Source organism: Coregonus lavaretus (assembly GCF_964263955.1).
Source record: "Coregonus lavaretus genome assembly, chromosome: 31".
NCBI lineage: Eukaryota > Metazoa > Chordata > Actinopteri > Salmoniformes > Salmonidae > Coregonus > Coregonus lavaretus.
Genome location: NC_140018.1, coordinates 30,986,052 through 30,996,998, shown reverse-complemented (window position 1 = coordinate 30,996,998; position 10,947 = coordinate 30,986,052). Strand labels below are relative to the sequence as shown.

General features: G+C 41.2%; 1 protein-coding gene across 2 annotated transcripts; it reads left to right on the top strand.

Moving 5' to 3' along the window:
- Window positions 1–5,272: 5,272 nt before the first annotated feature.
- On the top strand, window positions 5,273–10,432 carry rrm2 (ribonucleotide reductase M2 polypeptide). 2 transcript variants are annotated; one of them, XR_014610338.1, is made up of 11 exons: window positions 5,273–5,513; window positions 5,767–5,835; window positions 6,422–6,565; window positions 6,662–6,778; window positions 6,872–7,005; window positions 7,662–7,756; window positions 7,840–7,973; window positions 8,183–8,287; window positions 8,711–8,824; window positions 9,792–10,069; window positions 10,126–10,432. XR_014610338.1 is itself a non-coding variant. In XM_084148970.1 (10 exons), the coding sequence occupies exons 1-10, from the start codon at window positions 5,421–5,423 to the stop codon at window positions 9,942–9,944; spliced, it is 1,158 nt and encodes a 385-aa protein (XP_084005096.1). In that variant the 5' UTR covers window positions 5,273–5,420; the 3' UTR covers window positions 9,945–10,432. The 2 variants fall into 2 exon arrangements, 1 of the variants encoding a protein (XP_084005096.1); XM_084148970.1 differs by having other exon boundaries at window positions 9,792–10,432.
- Window positions 10,433–10,947: the final 515 nt, after the last annotated feature.

Below are 10,947 nucleotides of genomic sequence, written 5' to 3'. Positions count from 1 at the left end.
TGTACCAATGTGTAGTTTTACTAGCATTCAATGTAGGCAATTGTCCCATTGTTTTTTCCCCATAATAAAATACACTACTAAACTTGGTAGTCTGCTCTATATTTTCTCAATAACATAATGATGAAACACCCAACGCTTGCTATTTCTCAATCTCAGCAGTGTTGACGATATTATTGCGTCTTCTGTTACACAATCGCGCTCGATCCCGTTTGATTTCGAATACCAGTCTCCCCACACCACCCAGTAACAACGTTCCTCGAATCACATTGCAGTATTTTAGCGTGCTAAGGGGGGCGCGACCAATTGGAAAACAACCGTTCAGCTGGAATATGATCAGAGGATTTTAACTGGCTAACACAGTACCCGCCCATTTGCCTTACTGACCGACATTCACAAAAGCAAAATATTGAAAGGTCCATGTAAGCACTCCCACTAAAATATAGGACAACAGCGCCACTCAGTGGAAATAAATAATTTACAATGTGTGTGAATAAAGGAAAGCTTTTTCAGGTTTCCAGTTCGTAACTTTATGGACACACAACACACCAGGTTGGGCACGCCCCCATCCTCATCAACCGGGCCTCCGTGGAGACGGTCAAAAACGTCCAAGTTCCTCAGCGTACACATCTCTGAGGAGTTGAAATGTTCAAACCACACGGACACCGTGGTGAAAAAGGCACCACAGCGACTAATCAAACTCAGGAGGGTGAAGAAATTCGGCTTGTCCCCGAGGGCCCTCACAGTGTTCTACAGGAGCACCATCGAGAGCATACTGTCGGGCTGCATCACAGCTTGGTACGGCAACTCCGCCGCCGCTGACCGCAAGGCGCTACAGAGGGTGGTACGTTCAGCCAAACGCACAATTGGGTGCACACTGCCTGCCCTCCAGGACACCTACAGTCGTGGTCAAAAGTTTTGAGAATGACACAAGTATTGGTCTTCACAAAGTTCGCTGCTTCAGTGTTATGAGATATTTTTGTCAGATGTTACTATGGTATACTGAAGTATAATTACAAGCATTCCATAAGTGTCAAAGGCTTTTATTGGGCTCCCGAGTGGCGCAACGGTCTAAGGCACTACATCTCAGTGCTTGAGGCGTCACTACAGACAGACCCCCTGGTTCGATTCCAGGCTGTATCACAACCGGCCGTGATTGGGAGTCCCATAGGGTGGCGCACAATTGGCCCAGCGTCGTCCGGGTTTGGCCGGTGTAGGCCGTCATTGTAAATAAGAATTTGTTCTTAACTGACTTGCCTAGTTAAATAAAGGTAAAATAAATAATAAAACAATTGACAATTACATTAAGTTTATGCAAAGAGTCAATATTTGCAGTGTTGACCCTTCTTTTTCAAAACCTCTGCAATCTGTCCCCCGGCCACATCCTGACTGATGGCAGCCCATTCTTGCATAATCAATGCTTGGAGTTTGTCAGAATTTGTGGGGTTTTGTTTGTCCACCCGCCTCTTGAGGATTGACCACAAGTTCTCAATGGGATTAAGGTCTGGGGAGTTTCCTGGCCGTGGACCCAAAATGTAGATGTTTTGTTTCCCAAGCCACTTAGTTATCACTTTTGCCTTATGGCAAGGTGCTCCATCATGCTGGAAAAGGCATTGGTCGTCACCAAACTTGTCTTGGATGGTTGGGAGAAGTTGCTCTCGGAGGATGTGTTGGTACCATTCTTTATTCATGGCTGTGTTCTTAGGCAAAATTGTGAGTGAGCCCAATCCCTTGGCTGAGAAGCAACCCCACACATGAATGGTCTCAGGATGCTTTACTGTTGGCATGACACAGGACTGATGGTAGCGCTCACCTTGTCTTCTCCGGACAAGGTGTTTTCCGGATGCCCCAAACAATTGGAAAGGGGATTCATCAGAGAAAATGACGTTACCCCAGTCCTCAGCAGTCCAATCCCTGTACCTTTTTGCAGAATATCAGTCTGTCCCTGATGTTTTTCCTGGAGAGAAGTGGCTTCTTTGCTGCCCTTCTTGACACCAGGCCATCCTCCAAAAGTCTTCATCTCACTGTGCGTGCAGATGCACTCACACCTGCCTGCTGCCATTCCTGAGCAAGCTCTGCACTGGTGGTGCCCCGATCCCGCAGCTGAATCAACTTTAGGAGACATTCCTGGCGCTTGCTGGACTTTCTTGGGCGCCCTGACGCCTTCTTCACAACAATTGAACCTCTCTCCTTGAAGTTCTTGATGATCCGATAAATGGTTGATTTAAGTGCAATCTTACTAGCAGCAATATCCTTGCCTGTGAAGCCCTTTTTGTGCAAAGCACATGTTTCCTTGCAGGTAACCAGAGGAAGAACAATGATTTCAAGCACCACCCTCCTTTTAAAGCTTCCAGTCTGTTATTCTAACTCAATCAGCATGACAGAGTGATCTCCAGCCTTGTCCTCGTCAACACTCTCACCTGTGTTAACGAGAGAATCACTGACATGACAGCAGCTGGTCCTTTTGTGGCAGGGCTGAAATGCAGTGGAAATGTTTTTTTGTTTAATTGCAATTCATCTGATCACTCTTCATGACATTCTGGAGTATATGCAAATTGCCATCATCAAAACTGAGGCAGCAGACTTTGTGAAAATTAGTATTTGTGTCATTCTCAAAACGTTTGACCACGACTGTACAACACCAGGTGTCGCAGGAAGGCAGCCTCCCTGCTTCCATCACTCAGACGCAGGCAGTCATGGGCTCCTGGCAAAAGCTAACAGACTGGCCAATAGCTTCTCCTCCCAGACCATCACGCTGCTGAATAGCCACCACTAGCCTGATACCTTGTCCCCCCCCCCCTACAGACATTTACCCTGCCCCCACCCCAATGGACATTTATCATGCTGAATAGTGTTTGCAACGCCAGGGTTGTGGGTTCGATTCCCACGGGGGGCCAGTATAAAAAAAAAATATGTAATCACTAACTGTAAGTCGCTCTGGATAAGAGCGTCTGCTAAATGACTAAAATGTAAATGTAAATGAATAGCCACCACTACTCCCCCCTAAATTGCAAATAATAATAGAATGTTTCCAAACACTTCTACTCAATTTGTTCTACATTAATGTAGATGCTACCATCATTACAGATAGTCCTGAATTTATCGTGAATAATGATGAGTGAGAAAGTCAGAGGCATAAGTCGCTCTGGATAAGAGCGTCTGCTAAATGACTAAAATGTAAATGTAATAAATATCACCCCCCCCCCCCCCCCCCAAAAAAAAATAAAAAATACTAACCTCCCCTGATAATTACGATTGATTCAGGACTATCCGTAATCATGGTAGCATCCATATTAATGTAGAAGTGTTTAGAAACATTTTATTTTTATTTACAATAAAAGTGACTCCAAAATAGCACAATACATTATTTAGCATTCATTTCCATTGGGCACAAAATAATCTGAATCACAACCAAAACAAACAGCAAATGCATCCAGTTTGTAGAGTCACAAGCTTGATGTAATAATTGCGTGCTAGGAATATGTGACAAAATACTACACATGAGTGAATTTGTCCCAACACTTTTGGTCCCCTACAACAGGGTTTCCCAAACTCGGTCCTGTACAAAAAGTGTTATAATTTCTAACCGTTCACCCGATATGGATGTGGATTGAAATACCCTCAAATTAAAGCTGACAGTCTGCACTTTAACCTCATAGTCATTGTATCATTTCAAATCCAAAGTGCTGGAGTACAGAGCCAAAACAACAAAACATTTCACTGTCCCAATACTTTTGGAGCTCACTGTATGTCTCGGAAAACGTACCTCAATCCAGGGATGAGAAATGCGTTGTACTCAGAATTGTCCCATTATCCCATCTGTTACAACGAGAAGATTAAATATGGTTTGTCCTTTCATTCAGCAAAGGGGGATAGCCGAGGTTATGTAAGGTTGAGAATGCGTTTGCATAATAATTTCAGTCTTTGGTTTGTCTATGAGTGTTAGCTAAACACATACACACCCATAAAAATATATATTCTGTCCAACAGCAACAATTTGTTAGAAATAAATGTTATCACTATCAAAGTCGAACTGCAGATATGTATTTCAATAAAGTAATCAGTGGTAAGACAAATAACAAACCTTCCTCTTAGTTTTCTGTGCAACCTTACCTCCCAACCAATAGATGGAGATGAGTTTAATTCCAACAGAACATCATGGGCCAACTTCACTGTCTTCAGTCTTTTGTCTACTTTTGACTCTGCTCCCAGCAGCAGCTGACAAAACAAACGAGCAGTGTCAAAATATGTATATGAATGACTTGAATGAAACCAAAATATATGTAAAACAACTGTTTCATCCATAGAAATTGTTTTCATCATTTATTTATTTCCAATTGTCATGTTTGAGATGGCCCTCTGCAACTAGTTGAATTTAACGTAGCAAGCTAACTACGGAAAAGATTGGTAAAGGCATACCAATCTTGCAAGTTCTTTTCGGGGAGGGGTTCTTTGTGCTTAAAATATCAGTAAATGAGTAACAAAGTATCAGCAACTTGGGAAAGTTGGCTTTTGTCTGCCATGTACTGTAAACAAACATCCCTCCTGTAAACCCTGTTAAAAGCTAGATAGAGAACGAACAAAACTAGCTAACTACAGCCATTTAAACGTTTAGCCTCATTTTGTCGACTAATTAAAATGTAGGTTTGCTAAACACGCCAGCTGGCCACATCAACAGTATGGATTACATCCGTAGGCGTAGTGGCGGGAAGATAAATACAACCTATTATATAATGACAACTTAACCAAAGTTGCAAGCAAGTTAGTTAGCTAGTGTTATAAAATAGCTATAACATATGTTGACTGCAGTTAAATGTTACACTGTCGAATCTTGTTAGTTAGTTAGCCACACTAGCCAGCCATCCAACTTGCTGTTCGTCGTTGCATTTTTCTACACATTTCTAACTTTATCTATGACATTATATTTTGTAATTCAACGTTTTAAAAACATAGTATAGTCAAATATATTTATAACTAATGGCTTAGCGCTATTGTCTCACATTAGCGCGCCTTTCCTGACATTTTGTAATTTCTTCCTTTCCCGGTTTTGTAACACTATCAACCGTGGTGGCGGTGTTGCTGTTCTTCTTCTTCGGATTTTATATGGCGGTTTTGAAATTTCCCGCAATTTTTGGAATTACACATGTGAGAGATGTGCAATCTGATTGGCTTCACCCACCCATAAATGTAAATGCCAACAAAATCTTTGTTTCTATTGGCTGCTTGGAATCGACCGCCAGAATTTCAATAAATAGGGGGAACTCGAGTCTTTTGCGTTTAGTTGTTACGTTGATCTAGTCAGCGAAATCAAGTTGTACTGCAGATAGTTGTGAATATATTTATTTTTCCTTTCTTATTTCCTTGCAATTTTACTGACGTTTAACTTTAATTTATTCTGTTGTATAATTCGTCTGTCATTAAAGATGCTTGCAACTCGCTCACCACTCGACAAGAAGAATGAAAACGCTATCGCCACTCAAATGGACAACATTTCACTCGTTGACAAGGAAAACACGGTAAGTTTGAAATTGGGACGTGGGCTAACTTTTATCTAGTTATTTTTGATGTCGGTGGTTGATCTAAAGTGGTCAGGCAAACGGTCACCTCAACTGGTTTACGATGTAATAGCAGCTAACGTTGCCTAGCTAGTTGTCACGTCTGCCTTTCTGTCCAGCACATTATTCAATTGAATGTAAAGTAAGCAAGCCAGTTAGTTACTTAAGTACCTAATTTGTCAAATATAAAACCGTGTAATTTCTCCAAATGCAGCCTCCCAGCCTGAACATGACCCGGATTCTGGCCTCGAAAACCGCGCGCAAAATCTTTGACGATTCTGAGGTGAGTGAACAATGGCTACTTTTACTAGAAATGGTCAGTTTATACACAGTGACCATTTTGCAGCTTGATGATTGGCGTAATTAACGTTAACCTGGTAATTTGCTAGAACGTGGTTATTTGGCACTAATAGTGTTGGCCATGCTAACTAGCTGGCGAGTCATCAAATCATGATGTCGCTTAATGTTATATGTGAGGTTTATGGTAGTTGGCGAGTAACTCAAGTAAGGCAAGCATTTGTTTGAATGGTTAGTTACACAAACTGGCTACTCAAGTGTTTCATAAGGCTAGTAACTAGCCTTCCATTCCAGTCATGTCACGAAAGCCTTTGTCTTGGACACACTAGCTACTGATAGCAAGTTAATGATACATAGTATAGCTCAACCATCTAACGTTGGGCTGTAGAGAACCTTGACATTCTACATAAACTGGTATGCCTTGTTTTCTTATTACATACATGTATTTCCCCTTCAATTCTATGCACCTTTGAATAGTCTAACCATTGAGGAATATGCTATTATACCTCTGCAACATTTGACTAGTAATGATAGAATAAAACAATGTGTATTTTGGTAACTTTCTGGTAAAGTCCAAAGATGCCAAGAAATTCAACACTGAAGAAGAGCCACTCCTGAAGGAAAATCCACGCCGGTTTGTAATTTTCCCCATCAAGTATCATGACATCTGGCAGATGTACAAGAAGGCAGAAGCTTCTTTCTGGACCGCAGAGGAGGTATGTCCAAGTTGCTGCATCATTACAGTGGTGTTTGCGTAAGTAAATGATACATGAGCTGGTTCATGAGCTTTTTATCATTATTTTGTTTTCCAGGTTGATCTGTCCAAAGACACACAGCACTGGGAGTCTCTGAAGGATGAGGAGAGATACTTCATCTCTCACATACTGGCTTTCTTCGCTGCTAGCGACGGAATTGTCAATGAGAACCTGGTAAATTGCTCTTGTGTATACAATACAACAATCAATATTTAACGATGCACACTGTCAAGAAATCACTGATCTAATTTCATATTTCGCTACTAGGTGGAGCGCTTTACACAGGAAGTCCAGGTGACAGAAGCAAGATGTTTCTATGGTTTCCAGATTGCCATGGAGAACATCCACTCTGAGATGTACAGCCTGCTCATTGACACCTACATCAAAGACCCCAAAGAGAGGTCAGACTGTCAGTCAAGCTCTTAGTTGGTAGTGCAGGGAAATCACCCATATCTAGCAAAGTGATTACCCACCTTTTTGTATTTTCTGGCAATGATGAGAAGCGCAGGGGTACGTACCTCCGCTGATAATGGGAGCTGAGTGTTGGTGCTGGTTCTTTGCTGACTGGGGGATGCTAACCTGATATAGACGCCTGACTGAACCTCATGATAGTAAAATATAATCCACCAATGCGCAACATGTAACTTTTTGGCTGACCTAATTTGCATAGAAATATGAGTTATAGATCTGGATTTCTAATTTAAATCAAGTCTAATAAGCAGTAGATCTGTACTATGTGATCTATTTCTATGCTTCCCGTTAAGTTACGTTTTTGAATATTTCACTTTTGGTTTTGTACACCAGCTTCAAAAAGCTGAAAATAAAATGTTTGGTTATTGAAAAGATTTCACAGCGGTTTAGATGGTACAATGATTCTCTAAACTATACATTGCATGTTTTGTCACATAAGCTGCAATTAGTAGAACATAGCATTTTAGCAACCAGGAAATGACAGAGTGATTTCTACATATTGCACTTTTTAAAAGGTCTAAGCATTTTATAGTGCAGCCCTCAACTTTTTGTGAGAATGTGCCTAATGTTTTTCTTTGTCATACAGGGACTACCTCTTCAATGCCATTGAAACCCTCCCCTGTGTGAAGAGGAAGGCTGATTGGGCCCTGAACTGGATCGGCAACAAAAGCGCTGAATTTGGTATATACATGTATTTTTCCTAACAACCTGCACATGATTGGGTTGTGATTGTAAGTTTGTAATGGGCTATGTTTGTATTTCAGGTGAGCGTGTGGTTGCCTTTGCTGCTGTTGAGGGGATCTTCTTCTCTGGATCCTTTGCTGCCATTTTCTGGCTGAAGAAGAGGGGGCTCATGCCTGGCCTGACCTTCTCCAACGAGCTCATCAGCAGAGACGAGGTGGGTGTTTGTTTTCACTATGTTGATTTGACTCCTCTATACCTATGATCCCAGCAGGCAAACCTGATTGAAGTTATGTCATTACAACTGTATTTGGTTACAAAACGGCATGACGTTGTGATACCGTTCATGTGCTTGTTTAACTGAAAAAGCAACATTCTTCATGACTACTTGGCATTATCTTACTAACTAGTTCCATATAAATCCAGGGCCTGCACTGTGACTTCGCCTGCCTCATGTTCAAGCACCTGGTGAATAAGCCCTCAAAGGAGACTGTCACCAGTCTGATCAGGAACGCAGTGGAGATTGAGCAGGTATGTTGATTAAACAATAAGGGCATGTTTCCCTGACCTAGATTAAAAGTCCAATGCAGCAGTTTTTCCTCTAAGTCATTTCTGGGTAACAATTAAGTACCTTACTGTGATTGTTTTCAATTAAAATGGCAAAGAAACATGACTTCTTAGCAAACAGCAATTTCTCAAGCAAACATTTGGCTGGGATTGGTCTGAGGGAAAACTAGCTGTTGGCAGAGGTTTTGTCTTATTGGTGTAACTAATTTACTGCCTGGTTAAATCACCAATCCATTCCACCAAAACGGCTGAAATTTCAGGCAGTCTTTTAAAACGACTTTTACACTAAAAGGTCATTTGTCAGTTATTCCAGTGTGGAAGTGTATATAAAACACAGGAAAATCTTAAGTTTTGTATAAATCTAATTCATTTTTGTTCACATTTCAGGAGTTCCTGACAAAAGCCCTGCCTGTAAAGCTGATTGGTATGAACTGTGACTTGATGACTCAGTACATTGAGTTTGTGGCTGACAGGCTAATGCTGGAGCTGGGCTTTGACAAGGTGAGATTATGGTCCATGGCTTGGTACCTATTCCCTATGTAGTGCACTATATAGGGAATGGGGTGCCATTTTGGAAGCACATCTTTGGAGATTTGGGCAAAAGACGTCCTCTCCTCCGTGACCTGGAAACCGATAAGTGGTTTTGAGTGTCTGAGGAATGTCAATTAGATAGTATGCGAACGGAGGAGTGTCCTCCTCTCGCCGAGGAAACTCAAATATCCTGCCGGAATCCTTCGCAGCAGAGTTTTGAGATCTGCCACACCCCCTTTGAATCTGCTGGAAAGCGTGCACATATTTAAAAACTACACTACTTATCCTTTTATCTATAAAATGTCTAGCACAACTAGCTAAATTAGTTTTTTAACTTTACAGACCTATTTTGGGATTCCACCCCTGTAAATGTAATTTGCCTGACACGTGAGTGGAAAAGGAGGCTTATGTCATACAAGCACATTTGTTTACTCTCCTCAATTATCTTTACCCTTTCTCAATAGGAGGGAGGAGAGGACTGAGTTGAGCCAAACCCATTGATAATCTTTCCTCGTGACAAATGTGTCCTTTTGATATGGAGAAGGGATTAAATCCAATCAAACCATGTTTTAGTTGTAACTTTCCATGGGTCCATGCAATTTGATTGTAAGTTAAATCTGAAATGGGCTAGCAATGATGAGAAGCGCAGGGGTACGTACCTCAGCTGATAATGGGAGCTGAGTGTTGGTGCTAGTGCTCAGCTCAGTGGGCATGTGGTCTGCTGACTTGGGGTGCCAACACGATATAGACGCCTGACTGAGTCTCTTGCCTGTAAAGCTATAGTAAACGCATCAACATTTTAAAATGTAGGCACTCTCTACTGTAAGTCTGGAAAAACTATGCTAAATGTCAATGTACAGTATTTTAAATTGGGTTTGCCTCAAACGGAAGCATTTAACAAGCAGAGACAAACTTTCCTCTAACTCTTACATTCTAGATCTACAGAGTGGAGAATCCATTTGACTTCATGGAGAACATCTCACTGGAGGGTAAGACTAACTTCTTTGAGAAGCGAGTAGGGGAGTACCAGAGGATGGGTGTGATGTCTGGCACCACAGACAACTCCTTCCGGCTGGATGCTGACTTCTAAAGCACTGCTAAGCTCTTGAGACATTGACACTTTCAACACTTGAAGAGGACACGGGCCAGGCTACATGCCACTGGACTACCTCACTTTAGCTCCCATCATCCATTTCTAAGGATGCTTCTCAAATGGCTCACTATATAGTGCACTGCTTTTGACCAGAGCCCCCATGGGCCCTGGTCAAAAGTAGTGTGCGATTTGGGACACAAACTAAGTCTTAATTGTTGGGGCCACAGACATCACATGCACATTACCATTCACAACCCACCCTATCTGCAGTACAACTCTGGTTTTATGATTTATTTGTATAGTAGCTTTTTTAAATTGTTTTTATCTGGGTTTCTGTTTTGTAATAAAATTTTAAAATTCAACATGCAGTAGCAATTTTTAATTCTTTTTGCCCAGTGTTTTCTCCTGTTAGTTACTGCCTGCTTATGGTTACAGATGGGAATGCTAAAGATTCAACTCTTGGAATTAAAGTTAAATTAAACTGACCCCTGTAATTGCATTTGCGTTTATTTGGAGTAGCTAATAAGAATATAATTTCAATGGTGTGTAAATAAACTTAAGTCGTTTTTTGGGGATATCTGTACTAAGGTAACTTGTACTCTACTACATTCCTACAGGAAAATATACTTAAATTTTCCCTTACCCAAAAGTAATCACTACATTTCGAAGGCTCAGGCAGGAGCGCAATATTTACATTTTAGCCATTGCCTCTGATCCTACTGCCTCTGATCTGGCGGACTCGTTAAGCAACTATTTTTGAAATGATATTGGAGTATGCCCCTGGCTGTCCTCAAAACAATCGTGCAGTCTGGGTTGGAATTTGATGTATAGCATTCCTTTTGTTACTTTTACTGTAAGGCATTTAACTTTTTGCAACACTACGTTTAAAACACACTTTTACTCAGAAGTATTTTTCTGGCTGACGCATTTACCGGAGTCATTTCCTATTAAGGTTTATTTTACTTTAAATGAAGTATGACGATTAGGTACTTTTTCAGCC

Bases quoted from the DNA above. Each gene is read 5' to 3' on its own strand.
- rrm2 (XM_084148970.1), top strand. From the start codon at position 5,421: ATGCTTGCAACTCGCTCACCACTCGACAAGAAGAATGAAAACGCTATC. The intron at 5,514-5,766 runs GTAAGTTTGAAA...CTCCAAATGCAG, and splicing joins TCGTTGACAAGGAAAACACG to CCTCCCAGCCTGAACATGAC. The intron at 8,288-8,710 runs GTATGTTGATTA...TTCACATTTCAG, and splicing joins ACGCAGTGGAGATTGAGCAG to GAGTTCCTGACAAAAGCCCT.